This window comes from Ranitomeya imitator, chromosome 5, assembly GCF_032444005.1.
Source record: "Ranitomeya imitator isolate aRanImi1 chromosome 5, aRanImi1.pri, whole genome shotgun sequence".
NCBI lineage: Eukaryota > Metazoa > Chordata > Amphibia > Anura > Dendrobatidae > Ranitomeya > Ranitomeya imitator.
The window spans coordinates 513,066,502-513,087,221 of NC_091286.1; the positions used below are offsets into that span (position 1 = coordinate 513,066,502).

The 20,720-nt window shown below is 47.5% G+C and overlaps 1 protein-coding gene across 2 annotated transcripts in view; it reads right to left on the minus strand.

Annotated features, from left to right (window-relative positions):
* LOC138638294 (arylacetamide deacetylase-like) overlaps window positions 1–20,720 on the minus strand; it is a 168,904-nt gene that overhangs the window by 5,713 nt on the left and 142,471 nt on the right. For both annotated transcript variants that reach the window (XM_069727496.1, XM_069727497.1), the window contains one exon: window positions 6,379–6,550. In XM_069727496.1, coding sequence (XP_069583597.1) covers window positions 6,379–6,550 — 172 coding nt within the window. The remainder of the gene's footprint in view (window positions 1–6,378; window positions 6,551–20,720) is intronic.

Consider the following 20,720-nt stretch of genomic DNA (forward strand, 5'->3'; position numbering starts at 1 on the left):
GAAATGGTGGGCTTACAGTGAGGGAAGGGATGTAGCGTTGCTGACTAGCTTCATTTGCCGAGGGTGCTACAACCTTAAGGGACGTTTGGTAGCTAGTCCAGGCTTGCAAATGCATGGTGGTTAAGTGTCTACGCATGTAACTTGTATTTAGACTTTTAAGATTCTGACCTCTGCTTAAGGTAGTTGAACATTTTTGACAGATGACTTTGCGCTGATCATTTGGATGTTTAAAAAAAATGCCAGACTGCACTCTTTCTACTATCGGATACCTTTTCAGGCATTGCAGACTGAGCTTCTTTAACCGGATGGCCTCGCTGTCCTACAACTTGTTTTTGGTTTTGCCACGCGTTTTTGGCCAGATACGGGCCCAGCTGATGGAACCTGTTGCGATGTTGATGCCTGCTGCGGCTCCTCCTTCAGAGCTATTGCCGCCTACACACTGTTCCCCCAATGACTGCCAATCGGGGTCAACAACTGGGTCATCTATGACCTCCTCTTCTATCTCGTGTGCAACTTCGTCTGTGTCACCGTGTAAGCCGGTGGTATAGCTTTCGTGACGGGGCACCATAGTCTCATCAGGGTCTGATTCTGGATCAGTACACTGCGAGGGCAATGTTCTGGTCTGAGTCAAAGGAACAGCATAGTAATCTGGCTGTGGCTGTGCATCTGTGCACTCCATGTCCGATTCAACTTGTAATGGGCATGGCCTGTTAACTGTTTAACTTTCTAACCCAGGAACGGTATGTGTAAAGAGCTCCATGGAGTAACCCGTTGTGTCGCCTGACGCATCCTTCTCTGTTGTTCTTGGTGAAGACGACAAGGAAGCGACTTGTCCCTGACTGTGAACATCCACTAACGACGCGCTGCTTTTACATTTAGAAGTTTCAGAAGAGGAGGCGAAAGAGCTAGAGGCTGAGTCAGGAAGGAAAGCCAAAACTTGCTCTTGCTGCTCCGGCTTTAAAAGCGGTTTTCCTACTCCCAGAAAAGGGAGCGTTCGAGGCCTATGTAGCCAGACGACAAACCTGGCTCAACAACTCGAGACTTAGGTGCTATTTTGTTTTTCCCACGACCACCTGATGCTCCACCACCATTACCAGCTGGCAATGACCACCCAGGGCCACGACCTCTTCCACCAGACTTCCTCATTGTTTGCAAAACGTAACCAAACTAACGGTATTTGTTACTGTAAAACCAGTTACAAGGTGAACTCAAACTTCTGTTGGATTTATATATCCCTTTATAGGTGGGTGAGACTGCAGGGAAAATCAGGCCCAATGTATAACAGGACACAGCTTCAGTGGCAGACAGATATGCCACTAACAGGACTGACGCTGATGCAGACACTACCAATAAAAATCTCCCCCTTTTTATTTTTCTGGGAGAATATTGAAGAAATGTGGCCCACTCTTATACAGTATATGTTCTCTGGCACAAAATTAGAGACAGATGCCACACAGCACTGGGAATGAGGCAGAATTGCCAATCTTAATCTCCCACTATTTTTTTTTTCTGGGATAATTTAAAAAAAAAAAAAAAAAAAAAACCTGGCCCACTATTACACACTAGGTTTAATGTGGCACACAATTAGAGACAGATGCCACACACAGCACTGGGGCAAAATTGCCAATCTTAATCTCCCACTATTTTTTTTTTTTTATTTGTGGGAGAATTGGCAAGAAATCAGGCCCACTGTTAGACTGTATGTTTTCTGTGCCAGAAAATGAGACACAGATGCCACACACAGGATTGCCACTGATGCAGATTTGCCAATTTTCATCTGCATTTTTTTTTTTCTTCAGGGAGACTAGTGAATAAATCTGGGCCACTGTATTAGAGTATATTTTCTGTGGCAGAAAGTGGCTTGAAGAGATGTAACGAAAAAAAAAAAAAAGTGACTGTCCTACAATTACTATCTCCCTGCAGTAATCTCAGCAATGTACGGCAGGCAGCAATAGGAGTGGACTGCTGCACAAAAAAGTCAAAAGTGTGGACAAACAAACAAGATAGCTGTGCAGAAAGGAAGGAGCAACAAGATTTGTGCTTTGAAAAAAGTAGGTGGTTTGCACAGCAGTGTACAAACAGCAATGCAGCTATCAGGGAGCCTTCTAGGGCAGCCCAACGAGCTACAGCGCTGAGGAAAAAAAAAAAAATGTAGCCTCCACTGTCCCTGCAAACAAAAGGTGGTGTTGGACAGTGGAAATCGCTACAGCACAAGCGGTTTGGGGGTTAATGTACCCTGCCTAACGCTATCCCTGCTTCTGACGAAGCGGCAGCAACCTCTCCCTATGCTCAGATCAGCAGCAGTAAGATGGCGGTCGGCGGGAACGCCCCTTTATAGCCCCTGTGACGCCGCATAAAGCAAGCCAATCACTGCAATGCCCTTCTCTAAGATGGTGGGGACTGAGACCTATGTCATCACGCTGCCCACACTCTGCGTCCACCTTCATTGGCTGAGAAATGGCGGTTTTCGCGTCATTGAAACGCGACTTTGGCGCGAAAGTCGTGTACCGCATGGCTGACCCCACACAGGGATCGGGTCGGGTTTAAACCCGACTTTGCCAAAAGTCGGCGACTTATGAAAATGACCGACCCATTTCGCTCAATCCTAGTGGTGACTATGGCAGCCATTTTGAAGTCGGCTATTTTAGATCAAACTTTTATTTTTTCTAGTGGGAAGAGGGTCATGTGACACAAACTTATGAGAATTTCACATGGAAAGCAATGGTGTGCTTGGTTTTAACGTCACTTTATTATTTCATGAATTATTTACAAGTTTATACCACCTATAAAATGTGTTCAAAGTGTAGCCCATTGTGTTGGATTGTCAGCATCATTGACCGCGTCATTTAACAAGTCCTTCCAGCCAGAAATGCGTGCAGCGGTGACCCCCGTCATGCGATCAGAGGGTCATTGGCACATGTGCATAACCAGTGGTCTCCTTGAGACCTCTATGGTTGTCAGATTGCTATGAGCGCCACGCTGTGGTTAGCACTCCTAGCAATGCAGTAATTCTGCTACATAAGGGTGATCTGAGCTGATTAAGTTGTGACAGCTTATAGCCTCCCAAGGAGGCTATTGAAGAATGCCAAAAAAAAAAATAGACTAACCTGATCGCTCAACAGTGTAGTGATAAAAAGTATATATACACTAAAGCCAACGGTGTTGTTCAAAAGTGCAACTCGTCCCGCAAAAAATAAGCCCTCACATGACCATATTGATGGAAAAAATAAGAAAAGTTATGGCTCTCGGAAGGAGGGGAGTGAAAATACAAAAACAAAAATACTCTGGGTCATTAAGTGGTTAAAATGTCAAAATACTTAAAATGGTGCAGAGAGTGGGCCAAAAGGGAAAATAAATTAACATACTCGTGTACAAGCAGTTTTTCAGCCCTTTTTTGTGCTGAAAACACCCCCTCGGATTATACACTAGTCATTGTCCCAAAAAAGACAGCGGGGGGGAATGTGAGCGGCAAAGCAGCATTTGACAGAGTAAGGAGCCGGCAGCTGCGGCCAAAGCCTTGTGCCCGCTGCTAAAGAGAAATGAATGTTCACTGCAGTGGCAGAATATTTATTTCCCTTATAGAGCGCACAGCTACAGCCACAGAAACTGGCTTCCAGCAGCAGCTGGCCTAGCTTGGGTGCCACCTCATTAAGGTAATGAATATTCACCCGACTACTCCCAGAGGCGTGGAGCATGCATACAAGGACATGAATGGGGGCCTATTTTTTAATTTTATTTATTTTTTTTAATTCTTAGGAGGTCCATTTTCTTTTGGTGTTGAATAAGGGTACCGTCACAGTGTGCCATTTTGATCGCTACGACGGTATGATTCGTGACGTTCCAGCGATATCGCTGTGTCTGACACGCAGCAGCGATCAGGGATCCTGCTGAGAATCGTACGTCGTAGCAGATCGTTTGGAACATTCTTTCGTCGCTGGATCTCCCGCTGTCATCGCTAGATCGGTGTGTGTGACACCGATCTAGCGATGCGTTCGCTTGTAACCAGGGTAAACATCGGGTTACTAAGTGCAGGGCCGCGCTTAGTAACCCGATGTTTACCCTAGTTACCAGCGTAAATGTAAAAAAAACAAACAGTACATACTTACATTCCGGTGTCCGTCAGGTCCCTTGCCGTCTGCTTCCCGCACTCACTGACTGCCGGCCGTAAAGTGAAAGCAGAGCACAGCGGTGACGTCACCGCTGTGCTTTCACTTTATGGCCGGCAGTCAGTGAGTGCGGGAAGCAGACGGCAAGGGACAGATACCGGAATGTAAGTATGTACTTTTTGTTTTTTTTTACGCTGGTAACCAGGGTAAACATCGGGTTACTAAGCGCGGTCCTGCGCTTAGTAACCCGATGTTTACCCTGGTTACCGGGGACTTCGGCATCGTTGGTCGCTGGAGAGCTGTCTGTGTGACAGCTCTCCAGCGACCACACTACGACTTACCAACGATCACGGCCAGGTCGTAGTGTGACGGTACCCTAACATTCAGACCAACATTTCAGAAAGGTTTTGCAGTGAGCATCTCTTCCCCCTGACTAGTCCTGCCTTGGATCTTCTGACCACACCTGCACGGCAGGACTGTTATGCAGGTTGTCAATCACACAAAGATGAATGAAGAATCTGAAGCAGAACTAGTGCTAAGAGGAGACCCGACTCCTTTGTACATGTGAAATCCTTATGTACACCACTATATTAGCAGAACCAACATCCGAGAAAGCAAATATGAAGCAACATAGCCATAAAATTAGTCAAATTTTATTAGAACATATATCAAAATACAGAACAACAAGTTTATAAAAACTGGGGTAGAAAATATGCAAAAGAAATAACCACCGTAAGGAAAAATATAAGGCGAATGCCAAATATACAGAAATAATTAATGAAAAAATAATTCATAAAAAAAGTCACCAAATATGATAATCTGCGCGTACTAGACTACTATCAAACATGGCAAAGGCCTATGTCGCGCAAAAGTGAAAAAAGAAGAAGAAAAAAAAGAAGAAAAACCGGCATGCTAATTAGTCCTATCAGACAGTATTCACCTGGAGCATATGCAGTGCAATTAGAAAAATGGAAATCCTCTATAGTAAACCAAAATTGGTTAAAAAATACGCTACAAGAAAGTATATCAAAGTATATGATAGGAAAAACACTCCTAGGAAGACTGGGGCCATCCTCAAGAAATCTCCAAAAAATGCTTTCTCCTGCATAGAAGTCAGTGCCCGCAGCAAAAAAACATGGTATTAAACCTATGTCTATGATGTAACCAGATGGCTTAAAAAGTGCATGCAACTGAGCAAAAACCTCTAGGAATGATAGGATGGAAACCCATCTAAGCTCCAACTCATATATGCTAAATGTGCAATGATACAACAAATGGGGAATTAGCAGCCATAATAATTACCCAACGGTGGTAGCAGCAACCCGACGCGCGTTTCGCGTGTAGCTTCGTCCAGGGATGAGTACATTTTTTTATTTGTGGGAGAATTGGCAAGAAATCAGGCCCACTGTTAGACTGTATGTTTTCTGTGCCAGAAAATGAGACACAGATGCCACACACAGGATTGCCACTGATGCAGATTTGCCAATTTTCATCTGCATTTTTTTTTTTCTTCAGGGAGACTAGTGAATAAATCTGGGCCACTGTATTAGAGTATATTTTCTGTGGCAGAAAGTGGCTTGAAGAGATGTAACGAAAAAAAAAAAAGTGACTGTCCTACAATTACTATCTCCCTGCAGTAATCTCAGCAATGTATGGCAGGCAGCAATAGGAGTGGACTGCTGCACAAAAAAGTCAAAAGTGTGGACAAACAAACAAGATAGCTGTGCAGAAAGGAAGGAGCAACAAGATTTGTGCTTTGAAAAAAGTAGGTGGTTTGCACAGCAGTGTACAAACAGCAATGCAGCTATCAGGGAGCCTTCTAGGGCAGAGGAGACCCGACTCCTTTGTACATGTGAAATCCTTATGTACACCACTATATTAGCAGTTTGGGATAGTTTGATGATCTGACAACCCATTAGTTTTAAGAATCCCTGACAGACTTCCCCATTATATTGGGCAGTATCAGCAAAACCTTTTGATTTCAAATCTTCCATTTAAAGCTAAAAACAATCAATTTCTACAACAAAATTCCAAATCAAATACTGATTCTTTAAAAAAAATTTGCAGTGACCTCCAAGAGAAAACTTCTATACGACTTAAGGTCCTCAAATCGATTAATTATTTTCTTACTTTGATCCACACAGATCAGTAATACTGTTCAGTGTGCATAAGGTCATGGCAAAAAAAACAAAAAACTGAACAAACGAACAATATACACAGTATAAAGATATTCGAGACTAAAAATTGGCAAATCGTATATTAACATTCATACCATTTGTGCTAAAGCTGCAGCTAGATTTCCTCCAGCGCTGTCTCCAGACGCGGCTACTCGATTAGGATCTACAGAATACTTTTCTAGAACATTCTCCTGCAGAAAGAACTTTGCTGCATTGTACACATCATCAAACTGGATTGGGAAATGAAATTTTGGTGCTAGGCGGTAGCTGTGAAGGAAGAAGTCATATTAAGTACAACCTGGACCTTCAGAAAATAAAAGCAAAAAAAGCATTTTCATATTTCTTTAAGGCTGCCGTCACACTAGCAGTATTTGGTCAGTATTTTACATCAGTATTTGTAAGCCAAAACCAGGAGTGGAACAAATAGAGGAAACTTCTAATAGAAACATATGCACCACTTCTGCATTTATCACCCACTCCTGGTTTTGGCTTACAAATACTGATGTAAAATACTGACCTAATACTGCTAGTGTGACGGCAGCCTAAGCTGAAAAAAAATATAAAAAAAATTCTAAAGCTAGCATTGTTAGTATAATGCAGATGTGCATGTCATTAGTAGTTATATAAACTAGATAAATACTGTAGGAAAATAGCACAGCAAACCATGGAGAGAAACCTTTATATTAAAAAAAAAAAAAAAGAAGGATTGATCCAGATACTGGTCCTACACACCTCACTCAGGTGAGCACAATGCCTGTAGAAGCTCTAATGGTTGCTACTGCCTTACTACTCAATGATCAACTCTGTCAGGATGCTTGCTAGTTTAGAAAAGGCCTGAGCAAGCCGTACCCCTCCCCCCACGGCATAGGCGAAGGCCTGCATGACAATGGGGGGAGAGGGGCAGGAATTATGGTAATGAGCGGGGGGAAGGTTCTGGCCTGAGTGGGTTTATGGGAAGATAGGGGAGGGATCTGTCACTTCCCGCTCTTTGAGGATTGCGAGCAGACATACCTGAAATGTCTGGCGCGGCCGCGATCCTCGAGGGCCTCAGGGCGGCAGCAGCGTTACATCCCCCTGGTTGGCTGCAGGCGCAGGTGGCCCACATCATGTTGGATGGTGCAGGGCCGTCCGGCGCTGCCGTTCCGACCGGCAGTGCGGTGCCGCTGGAGCGGTGGTCTCGGAGGACGCAGCCCTCCCGAGCGCCTTTCACCTGACTCTGGTCCATGAGCCCCCCGAAGGCACAGGAGCCCCTCCCGGGACCCTCCAGGCCAGGCGCCAGTAAGATCAGCGGCTGTGCGGCCCCGGCCTGGGAGGAATCTATCTTCCGGTCGGGGCTCAGCGGAGGTGGCGAGGCCTACACCTTGCAGTTCAGCGGGGGCGGGGCTTCGGCGCGCCGGGCAGCGCTTGGGGCCTGTTTGAGCGGTAGGCCGCAGCGGTGAGGCTCCTGCCGTGTGGCCTGCCTCGGCCACATCTGGGAGCATGGCAGTTACGGCAAGTGACGTGGGGGCGGGTGGCCCGAGGCTGGACGGATCCGGGCTGGCTCTATCTTCAGCGGCAGGGACCTCTCCTGCATCATGTCGGCAGGACAGCGTAATGGCGGCGGGAGCAGACACGAGCTGGTGCGCTGCCAGCTCATCCACGCAGGCACCGTTCCCATCGGGAAGACAGAGTCTGGGCCCCCTACCTGCCGTGCCTGTACCTGGCAGGATGACCTCCTGGGGGGTTCACCATCGGCTGGATTCGGGCGGATCTTTCGTGGACGCGGCGAGCCAGGGACATCTGGATGCCAGCACTTTGTCTGGGGGGGGGGGGGGGGGGGGGGACTACAGATCCCTTGCAGCCCGGTGAGTATATGTCTATGTCGGGTCTTTGTACACCTAATTTGGCATCGCCCGCTTTCATGAGTAGTTGGGGGGTTGGTAGTGTCGAAAGGGTCGCGGGCGATGCGGGTTCAGGGGGGGTTCGTGAGCTTTTGGGTAGCGTGCAGGATTTGTTATCCAGGTTGGAGCAGGGTATGGCCGCTCAGACATTTAGGGGCTTGGTTGAGCCCACAAGAGGGGGCTTTTGGGGCAGTGGTGGCCCCAGTAGCGGCGCCTGCACCAATATCTGTCTCAGTGCAGACGGAGAAGGAGAAAGTGTAGGGTGCATTTAGAGGATAGGGCTCATGGCAAAGTTTATGTGTGTTTCGAGGGCCCTTTAAGGGTGCATCTTAAAAAGGAAGTTAAAGAAAAGATTGCAATGGATGAATATGTTGAAATATTTTCATTATTTCCGTTAGAGAAATTTAATTTGGATAAGAAGAAGAAGGATGAGGGTAAGAAGGAGGATGAGGAAAAGCGGCGGTGGCGCTTGATTCCTCAGACGTTTGCTAACTGGCTGCAGGCCTTTGCCATTCTGGCTAGCGTGATTGGAGAAAAGGCGCCCGAGAATTGCTCGGGTTTGTTCTGTTACTTGGATTCTATTAGTGAGGCTCATAGGGTTTATGGTGGTCAGGCGTGGCTCAGGTATGACGAGCAGTTCAGGCAGAGGAAAGTGGTTCGGCCGGCAATTCGCTAGGATCAGAAAGATATTGGGCTATGGTTGCGAATGATGGCGCAGTACAAGTTCGGCCATCCCTTTCACGGAGGGGCCGGAAGTTCCAGCCAGGGTTTTCAGACCGGTGCCTCAGGGTCCTCTAGTTCCGTTAGTCAAGCAGGGGGTCAGAATTGGGGGTCTGCTGGCAGTTTAACGAAGGTCAGTGTAGATTTGGGGTTAACTGCAAGTTTAAACACTTGTGTTCCCATTGCAGCGGCTCCACACATGGGGCGGCAAAATGTTTTAAAAAGGGTAGAGGGAAGACAGGAAGCGGTAATACCCATGGGGATGACACCGGTGAGCTGGGAAAAGATGGTCCTCTATCCAAGTAGGTATCCAGATAGGGAAAAAGCGGAGTTATTGTTGTCGGGTTTTCAAGAGGGTTTTGTAATCCTGGCTCCTCCGTTTGATGTTCCTTGTGTTAGGAAGAATTTGCGGTCGACTTTGTTACACGCCGATGTGGTTTCCGAAAAGTTGCAAAAGGAGGTTGTGTTGGGTTGGATGGCGGGCCCGTTTGAGGCACCGCCTTTTTTGGATTTGGTAGTTTCCCCTTTGGGGGTTGTGCCTAAAAAAGGGGAAGGGAAATTTCGTTTGATTCAGCATCTGTCTTATCCCAGAGGTATGTCGGTTAATGACGGGATTGACCCTGGGCTTTGCTCGGTGGTTTACGCTTCGTTTGACATGGCGGTAGAATGGGTTCAAAAATCCGGAAAAGGGGCTCTGCTAGCTAAGACAGATATAGAATCCGCCTTCCGTTTGTTGCCGGTTCATCCAGATAGCGTTCAGCTGCTGGGTTGTTTTTGGGAGGATCGCTTCTTAGTTGATAGGCGTTTGCCTATGGGGTGTTCGCTATCCTGCGCGTTGTTCGAGGCGTTTAGTTCCTTTTTGGAGTGGGTGGTTCATGATGTTTCGGGTTGTGATTCTGTCATTCATTATCTGGATGACTTTTTGTGTGTCGGCCCGGCTGGGACTGACCGTTGTAAAACGATTTTAAGAACAATTGAATGGGTGGCGCATCGCTTTGGAGTAAAACGGAGGGCCCGAGTACGTGTTTATCTTTCGTTGGTATTGTAATTGACACCATTCAGTGGGAGTTCAGGTTGCCCATCGACAAGGGCTTGTCGTTTGCGTAAGTTGGCATTAAAGGAGTTGCAATCGCTCCTTGGAAAGCTAAATTTTGCTTGTCGAGTTATGCCTATGGGCAGGGTTTTTTCTAGGCGATTGGCCATGGCTATTGCAGGAGTTCATGCTCCTCATCATTTTGTGCGTTTGTCAGCTGAGCATAAAGAGGCTTTGGCGGGGTGGAGTAGTTTTTTGCAGAACTATAATGGCTGGTCGTTGTTACAGGAGGGAGTGGTTGATAACGAGTCGTTGGATTTGTTTACGGACGCAGCCGGGGGGGGGGGTCAGGCTTTGGTGCATATTTTCAGGGGCAATGGTGCGCAGCAACGTGGATTTCTTCTGGCTTGGTTCGGAATATCGCATTTTTGGAAATTTTTCCTATCTTGGTGGCAGCAGGTTTTTCAGAACAGGCGTGTTCGCTTTTAATGCGACATGGGGGTGGTTTGTGCGATAAACAATCTGTCAGCTTCGTCACCCCCTGTTGTGCGGGTGTTGAGACAGTTTGTCTTATCGTGTTTGAATTTGAACGCGCATGTAACTGCGACGCATGGTCCTGGTGCTCATAATTCCATTGCTGACGCAATCTCTCGTTCACATCTCGAACGTTTTCGGTCACTGGCTCCGGATGTGGAGGTCGTTGGGTTGGAATGCCCTGCAGAACTTTGGCTTGTGGTGTCCGAGACGCAGAGGCGTTGATCAAGTAGTCGTTGGCTCCCAGAACGTGGGAGGCCTACCAGGCTACTTGGCTGGATTGGGTGGAGTTGTTGCGGGCTGCTGGGTGTGGGCCGAGTGAGCAGGAGCAAGCTGGGGTGTTGTGGTCTTGGTTGAGTCGGGGAGCTGCAGCGGGTTGGTCTCCTGCGAAGGTGTCACGTGCTATGTCAGCTTTGGCATTCGGTTTTAAATTACGTGGTCAATCGGATTTAACTAAGATCTTTCTGGTGAAGCAAGCGGTAAAGGGGTTTTGGCGGCGGCCACAGCGCATGGATGCCAGACGTCCCGTGTCTTTCAGCTTGTTGGAAGGATTGGGCGGGGTTTTGCCTTCGGGCTGTGTGTCGGGTTTTGAATTGTGTTTATTCCGGTTAGCTTTTTCTTTAGCCTTTTTTGGGGCATTGCGGGTTGGTGAGTTGGTTTCACCTAGTAAGAATGTTATGGGAGGTTTGTTGGCTCGCGACGTATTTTTATCTGCAGGCAGGGTCGAGTTGTGGCTGTGGCGGTCTAAGTCTGATCAGGAAGGTAGGGGCAGCAGGATCGTGTTAGGTTCGGTGCCGGGGTCGGTTATGTGTCCGGTTGCCTGTTTGGTGAATTTTTGGGAATTGCGGCCTAGTCGTGACCGGTCGTTATTATGCCATAGGGATGGTTCCTTGTTGTCCCAGTATCAATTTACGGTGATTTTTAGAAAAGCAATTGGGTTGCTGGGTCTCGATGAGGATTGTTTTGCTCCTCACTCTTTCAGGATTGGGGCAGCAATGGAAGCAGCGTTGGGGGATTGGGGATTCCGGCAATTCAGCGCATTGGTAGGTGGCGTTCTGATAGATATTGGAGCTACGTGCACCCGTAAATTTAGGTGCATTTGGCAGGTGTGGGCGGTATGGACGCTGGTACAGTTGTGTTGATTTTGAGTTTTCTGCTTTGTGCTTTTTCAGGTTCCCCTCCTTTGTTGGTGTGGATCTCCGGCCATTCGTACATCCATTGGGGAGCGCAGCGTGCCGACGTGTGGAACAAATGGAGGCAATTGGGTTTTGATCGAGGTGGCGGTAATTCATTGGTTGGGTTTTAGGGGGTTGGTATGGCGGAGAGTTTTAAAAGAAATTAATGACAGTGTCCGGTTGGACAGGGCTCCAGATATTTTAGCGTTGCACGTCGGGGGTAATGACTTGGGTGCCCGACCCTTTAGGGATTTGATAAAAGACATTAAGCAGGACTGTTTGCGTTTGTGGGTCCTGTACCCCGGTTTGACCATTGTGCCACGAAGACGATGGAGGAACATGAGGTCATTGGACAAGTTTAACAAAGCCCGGCTAAAGGTTAATCGGGCGGTGTCCGGTTTTGTGGCCAGGAATGGAGGCGTGGCGGTGCGGCATTTTGAGCTGGAAAAAGGCGAAGGGACTTTTTGGTTGGCTGATGGGGTCCATTTGATCGCGGTAGGAATGGACTTTTGGGCCCTCGCTATTCAGGATGGGCCATATTTCTTCGGAATGGTGGGGTCTCGGGCCTTTGAGGGGTTCAAAGGGCCTCTTGTTGTGGCGGCTGGGGGGAGTCCTGGGAGTTGGTAAAAATTGGTTTTGGGATCCATTTTGGCATATGGCTCCTCTGTTTTGGTGTTGGTATCTTTTGAATCTAGTGAATGGTGGTTGGGGAGTTCCGGCAGGGGTGGCCGGATCTCCTGGGATTTTTAACCGTGAACAGAACCCTCGTTTGGGTTTTTTGGTGCTTCCGAGCCAGGGTTTGTACGGCTGGGAGTAAAGTTGGTGTTATGTACGTTCACGGTATGGCTTGTCAATCACCAGATTCTTGGGGCTCCTAGGACTCCTTCTAGCCTTTAAAATGTTATTATTGCTTTGTTATCAATCTATTTATTGTTATGTTTTAATAAAAAGGCTACTGTGGCCTATATCATTCCAAAGAATTACAGTGGTCGTGTTTTAATTGGGTATAGGAATGATAGCTATTAGGCCACGGGTGGGGAAAGAGGGTTGGGGGTGGGTTACCGTTAAAGACTACACCGTCGACAATACCAGGGTCATGAGCTGCACTAACTGGTACATTGAACTGGCATCTTTCTCAAGTGTCCCAGTTGGCAGTTTAGATGTGTTGTGAACAGGGGGTGAACCTAGCCTCTCTGCTGCCTGAGGCAAACAGCAAAATGGTGCCCCCTCCCCTCCCCCCCCCCCCCCGTAGTAAATTTTTAAAATTGGTAGACAAATCTGGTTCATACTGATTTATATCGATCCTGTAAAACTGAGTACAATAGTGGACACTTTTTTCTATTTATCTAAATTAAAGTGTCCAGACACAAGGATGTCATCACACACACATACAAAAACCTCACAGAAGAATCCAGAAGAAGAGTCATTCATGGCTATGGCAGGCTTGGCACAAGCATACAGACAATGCTGGCTGCAGAGTGGTGGCAGTCCTGCATTTTTATTGCTCAGGAGGCAGCACTGATTGCCAACCTATTATCTCTGGCACACACCTACAGAACTCTGGGCAGCTGCAATGTGGTTGCTGCCTGGCACTAACTAGTCAGACATATCCACCATGCAGCATCGTGCACACACCACATGCAACGACTTGCAGTCTGAGCATCAACAAGCCACTAAGCTGGTAAAATGGTACGTCTTCCCAACAGACCATGCCTCCTTCTCCTGAAACACTTCGCTCCGGACAGGTCTGTGTGTGGTGCTTGTGATTGGCTAATAGCAGGGGCCTTCCAGTTGTGAGTAAGGGATGTGGGAGTGGGAAGAGCTCCACCGATAAGCCACCGCTTGTGAAGGGAAACACTTGAGCGATTACTTGGGGAGGTATAATGGAGACTAAAAAAAAAATCCATACCTATGATGGGTATAACTCTCCTGGGACGCAGCTATGATGGGGATAACTCATTGGTCAGAGCTATGATGGGAACAGAATAATGTGGCACAGCTGTGATGGGGACAGATTAATGGAGAATATTGATTAGCGAATATACTCGTTACTCGAGATTTCCCGAGCATGCTCGGGTGTCCTCAGAGTATTTTTTAGTGTTTGGAGATTTAGTTTTCCTCACCTCAGCTGAATGATTTTACATCTTAGCCAGCATAAGTACATGTGGGGGTTGCCTGGTTGCTAGGGAATCCCCACATGTAATCACGCTAGCTAAGAGATGTAAATCATTCAGCTGAGGAAAACAATCTCCGAGCACTAAATACTCAGAGGTCACCCGAATGTGCTCGAGAAATCTCGAGTAACGAGTATATTTGCTCATCACTAATGGAGAAGTGCTGCGACCGGGACAGAGTAATGAAGGCATTTGAAGGTACACAGGCTCACTTGTCACATTGTGAATATATAGAATCTTTGTGCACTTGTGTTACACTCACGACTATTTAACATACAGTCCCAGATGGTCTAGTATTACAGCTCAGTCCTATTTATTGCTCAAAGGCCAGAGTCACACGAGCATATAAGTATTACATGGCTGAATGCTATGTGATAAATCACATAGCACTTGGCCCAGTGTTATCCCATGTTGCAGCTCAGAACCGTGATTTTCTCGATTCAGGAAAACAGAACAATCGCTGCATACTGCTATTGGCACCGACACTCGGCTCACTCACACCCACACATGTCTATGGATGCATGTGAAACAGACTGCACTCGGATGTCATTCCAGTGCAGTCCGATATACGTCGAGACAGGTAATGGAGGAGATGAAGGAATTACTTTTCCCGTCACCTCCGCTGCTGTGCTCCGATCCAGTCATGCGAGAGCATCGGAGCACAGAGCACTTCACATTACGCTTGCAGCAGAGCTGGAGCTGAGGGTCTTTGGTATATCGCATCCAGTGCTGTCGTATCAGATGTTATACGCTTGTGTGATTCCAGCCTTAGTTGTAGTACCACAAAAAGTTACTACTTTACACAGAGAGGGGTCTCGTAGATAATGAAGATGAAGCTGGGCTCGCAATAGTGCTACGGTCTGGTCCAAAGTGGCCACATTAGCTATATTTTGCCTCTATGGGAAAAATGTGCACAGAAAATTTAGCATATCTACAAGAAAAATTGACATGGGTGCGAATTTGAAGCACGCACTGCAGGTCAGTTTACACGGTATAAAAAAGCCCACTGGGCAGGAGATTTTTATATGGTAAATCCCATCCACATTGATGAACTGTAAGATGCTGCATTTTTCATGCAACAAAAACTCACCAAAATCTCATCGTGGACACGGAGCCTAAGGCCGCAGTTTTCCCCCCATTGTGAGACATTGGATGAGATATGCCAAAGACCCTCGGTTCCTGCCCTGCTGTGAGCGTGATCCGAGTGTCAGTGCTCTGTGCTCCGACACACTCATGAGAGAATCACCGCACTGAAGCAGAGGAGACAGAAAATAATTTCTCCGTCTCCTCCATGGCCTGACTCGGTGTATGTCGGATTGCACTGGTGTGGTAACTGAGTGCAGTGTGAGGTTTCACTCAGACTTGTACGGGGTGCGAGTGAGCAGAGCACGCTGCCAATTACAGCATGTTGCCATTGTTCTATCATGCCGAATCAGCATGAGGAGAAAAAATAAATTATAAAATATATCTATAATATAACGGTGGGAGCGTCACTCTGTCCGAAGCCTTTATAGACTTCGCAAGCGCGACGCACCGCACCTGCGTAGTCTGGACCAGAGTGACGCTGCCGAACTTACTTACCCCCCCCCTCCATAATATACCGGCCATGGGGGCTCCACACACCCGCGTATCCCCCATAATATAGCGGACATGGGGGCTCCACACATCCCTGCATCCCCCCCTAATATACCGGCCATGGAGGCTCCGTGCTCTGCAGCTCCAGTCAGGGTAGCTGCAGAGCCCAGCGGAGCTCCAGGACCTTCCATGATGTCACCACAGGCATGTGACCAGTGATGCGAGTGGGCGGAGTCAGTCCTCGCTGTGCTGGCTGCAAGCGTGCTGTATCTATTATAGCCAGCGCCGCACTCAGGCAGTAAGTACAGCCGCCCCAGCACAGCCACAGCCGCCCCCAGCACAGCCACAGCCACGCACAGCCGCCCCCAGCACAGCGACGCACAGCCGCCCCCAGCACAACCACGCACAGCCGCCCCCAGCACAGTCACAGCCACGCACAGGTGCCCCCAGCACAGCCACGCACAGCCGCCCCCAGCACAGCCACAGCCACGCACAGGTGCCCCCAGCACAGCCACGCACAGGTGCCCCCAGCACAGCCACGCACAGGCGCCCCCAGCACAGCCACGCACAGGCGCCCCCAGCACAGCCACGCACAGGCGCCCCCAGCACAGCTGCTGCCACGCACAGCACAGCACAGCCGCCCCCAGCACAGCCACGCACAGCCGCCCCCAGCACAGCCACGCACAGCCGCCCCCAGCACAGCCACGCACAGCCGCCCCCAGCACAGCCACGCACAGCCGCCCCCAGCACAGCCACGCACAGCCACCCGCACTCGGCTGAAGAGCCGGAGAGAGAAAGATGGGAGCAACATATGGCAGAATGGAAAAAGGAACAGGCAGAATGGGTGCAGCACATTACAACAGAATGGGGACACAGGATGGGAACAGCACATGACAGAATGGTTGCGCACCATGGGTGCAGCACATGACAGAATGGGGGTGCAGGATGGGAGCAGCATATGACAGAATGGGGGCACACACATGACAGGATGGGGACGCAGGATGGGAGCATATGACAGGATGGGGACGCAGGATGGGAGCATAGGACAGGATGGGGACACAGGATGGGAGCATAGGACAGGATGGGGACGCAGGATGGGAGCATAGGACAGGATGGGGACGCAGGATGGGAGCATAGGACAGGATGGGGACGCAGGATGGGAGCATAGGACAGGATGGGGACGCAGGATGGAGCAGCACATGACAGGATGGGGGTGCAGAATGGGAGCAGCACATGACAGGATGGGGGCGCAGGATGGGAGCAGCACATGACAGGATGGGGGCGCAGGATGGGAACAGCACATGACAGGATGGAGACCATATACTAATATAAATGCTCGCCACCCCAGCGTAGAACGGGTTCAATAGCTAGTATATATATCTGAACTGCTCTGCCGCATAGAACACTGGGCTGAGTGGTATTTGATAAAGTCACATGGCACTACCCCCCACGTTGTTTGCTTGAAAAAAAAAAAAAAAAAACCTGCCTTATTCACTCCGCAGATTCATCATATGTATACTATAGATCTATATAATTTAGGTTTTTTTAACCTTCGTCAGGCTGCATAATTTTACAACGTTAACAGGCTGCAAAGGTACAATTGTACCTTCATATATATATATATATATATATATATATTGAAATTTGGCCAATATATTCTGGACCAAAACTGCAGAGATGTCACGAAATTTCAGCCCTCTACGGCTTTTCGAAAAAAAAAAAAAAAAAAGTTATTTCAATTTTAAAAATGGAATAGTTACAATTGTACCTACTCAGCCGGACGAAGGTTAACCCCTTCAAGAAGCAGCCCTTTTTCGTTTTTGCTCCCCTCCTTCCCAGAGCCATAACTTTTATTTTTCCGTCAATATGGCAATATGAGGGCTTGTTTTTTGCAGGACAAGTTTTACTTATTAACATCACTACTGGTTTTACCATGTCTTGTACAAGAAAATGGGAAAAAAAATTCCAAGTGCGGTGAAATTTCAAAAAAAAGTGCAATCCCACACTTTGTTTGGTTTTTTTGCTAGGTTCACTACATGCTAAAACTGACCTGCCATTATGATTCTCCAGGTCATTACGAGTTCAGACACCAAACATGTCTAGGTTATTTTTTATCTAAGTGGTGAAAAAAAGTTCCAAACTTTTCTAAAAAAATATAATAAATAATTGCGCAATATTCGATTCCTGTAGCGTTTCCATTTTTTCGGTATCTCTGGTCGGGTGAAGGCTTACTTTTTGCATGCCGAGCTGACATTTTTAATGATACCACTTGTGCGCAGATATGTTTTGTTCGCCTGTTATTACATTTTAATGCAACGTCGCGGTGACAAAACAAAAAAAAAAAAAAAAAAAAAAAACTTAATTCTGGCGTTATGGGTCTATATGATAGAAAATACCCAAGTGTGACACCATTCTAAAAACTGCACCCCTCAAGGTGCTCAAAACCACATTCAAGAAGTTTATTAACCCTTCAGGTGTTTCACAGGAATTTTTGGAATGTTTAAATAAAAATTAACATTTAACTTTTTTTCACACAAAATTTATTTCAGCTCTAATTTGTTTTAGTTTACCAAGGGTAACAGGAGAAAATGGACCACAAACGTTGTTGGACAATTTGTCCCGAGTACGCAGATAGCCCATATGTGGGGGTAAACCACTGTTTGGGCGCATGATAGAGCTCGGAAGCGAAGGAGCGCCATTTGACTTTTCATTGCAAAATTGACTGGAATCGAGATGGGACGCCATGTTGTGTTTGGAGAGCCCCTGATGTGCCTAAACATTGAAACCCCCCATAAGTGACACCCTTTTGGAAAGTAGACCCCCTAAGGAACTTATCTAGAGGTGTGGTGAGCACTTTGACTCAACAAGGGCTTCACAGAAGTTTATAATGCAAAGCCGTAAAAATAAAAAAAATTCACACAAAAATTATTTTTTAGCCCCCAGTTTTGTATTTTCCCGAGGGTAACAGGAGAAATTGGACTCCATAAGTTGTTGACCAATTTGTCCTGAGTGCGCCGATACCCCTTATGTGGGGGGGGAACCACCGTTTGGGCGCATGGGAGGGCTCGGAAGGGAAGGAGCGCCATTTGGAATGCAGAATTAGATGGAATGGTCTGCAGGCGTCACATTGCGTTTGCAGAGCCCCTAATGTACCTAAACAGTAGAAACCCCCCTACAAGTGACACCATTTTGGAAACTAGACCCCCCATGGAACTTATCTAGATGTGTTGTGAGAACTTTGAACCCCCAAGTATTTCACTACAGTTTATAACGCAAAGCCGTGAAAATAAGAAATTTTTCCCACAAAAATTATTTTTTAGCCCCCAGTTTTGTAGTTTCCCAAGGGTAACTGGATAAATTGGACAACAACCTTTGGGGTCCAATTTCTCCTGAGTAAGCTGATGCCCCATATGTGGGGGTAACCCACTGTTTGGGTGCACGGCAGAGCTCAGAAGGAAGAGAGCACCATTTGACTTTTTGAGCGCAAAATTGGGTGTCTTGTTTGGAGACCCCATGATGTACCTAAACAGTGGAAACCCCCCAATGCTAACTCCAACCCTAACCCCAACACACCCATAACCCTAATCCCAACCCGATCCATAATCCTAATCACAACCCTAACGATAATCACAACCCTAACCCCAAAACAACCCTAATGTCAACCCTAACCATAACCCTAATCAATACCCTAAATCCAACACACCTCTAAACCTAATCTCAACCCTAATCTCAAACCTAACCCTAATCCCAATACACCCCTAATCCCAACCCTAACCTTAACCCTAATCCCAAGTGTAACCCTAATGCCAACCCTAATCCCAACTTTAGCCGCAACCCTTGCCCCAACCCTATCTTTAGCCCCAACCCTAAGGCTACTTTCACACTTGCGTCATTTGGCATCCGTCGCAATCTGTCGTTTTGGACAGAAAACGGATCCTGCAAATGTGCCCGCAGGATGCGTTCTTTGCCCATAGACTTGTATTGCCGACGGATCGCGACGGATGGCCACACATCGCGTCCATCATGCACTGGATCAGTTGTGTTTTGGCGGACCGTCGGCACAAAAAAAAACGTTCAATGTAACGTTTTTTTGTACGTCGCATCCGCCAGTTCAGACCGCGCATGCGTGGCTGTAACTCTACCCCCTCCTCCCCAGGACAGACTGGGCAGCAGATGTGTTGAAAAACTGCATCCGCTGCCCACGTTGTGCACAATTTTCACAAAGTGTGTCGGGCCGACGCATTGCGACGGCCCCGTACCGACACAAGTGTGAAAGAAGCCTAACCCTAAATTTAACCCCAACTTATCCCTAAATTTAGCCCCAACCCTATCCAAGTTTAGCCCCAACTGCTCCACCTGCTGGCCGGCAGAATATGGCGGGCGCACTGTGAATGCACCCGCCATTTTCTTACCAGATGAAGCCGGTGGGCAGGAGAGGACGCAGGGACACCGGTAAGTATGATAGGGTCCCCGAATCCCCCTATTTCTCTGTCCTCTGATGTGCGATCACATCAGAGGACAGAATTACATTGCTTTTTTTTCCGATCGCCGGTAAACAGTTAATTACCGGCGATCGCAAAATGGGTTGGTAAAAACCAACCCCGATCGTGTTCTTTGGGGTCTCAGCTACCCCCGGCAGCTGAGACCCCAAAGATCCTCTGGGTGCCAGCCGGCGGGAGCACTGCGCATGAGCCCGCTTTTTTTTATTGGCCGGAACTTGATGGCGGCGCCCATCGGGAGCCACGAAGAGTACCGGGGAGACTGTTGAGTATTGGGGGGCTATTGGGGACCCCATTTCTCTGTCCTCTGATGTGCGATCACATCGGAGGACAGAAATTAAATAGGAAATAGTGTTTTTTGTTGGTTTTTTTTTTTGCGATCGCCGGTAAACTGTTAATTACCGACAATCGCAACCCAGGGGTTGGTGAAAAAAAAACCCGAATCATGTTCTCTGGGGTCAAGGCTACACCCAGCAACTGAGACCCCAGAGAAAATCCGACTCTGGGGGGCGCTATTCACTTTTTCCACAGCGCCGTTAATTAACGGCGCTATGGTTTAAGTACCCTTAACTGCCGCCGTTAAAAAGCGTATCGGTGGTCGTTAAGGGGTTAAATAGAAAAATTTAGATATTACAAAATGTTTTCTTCCATCTATTTCTGAAGACTAGAAGAATAGACAAAACTATTAACTATTGTTTAGGTATTGTTTGATCCTCTTCTTCAGTTTTTATACTTCAATGCAATTTCAAAATTTGTTAATAAGTCAAATTGTTGACTTTGTACTTCAACGTGATCCAGGATCAAAAGTCTGTTGCACATATTTGATGTGGGGCACAAGGTCATAGTA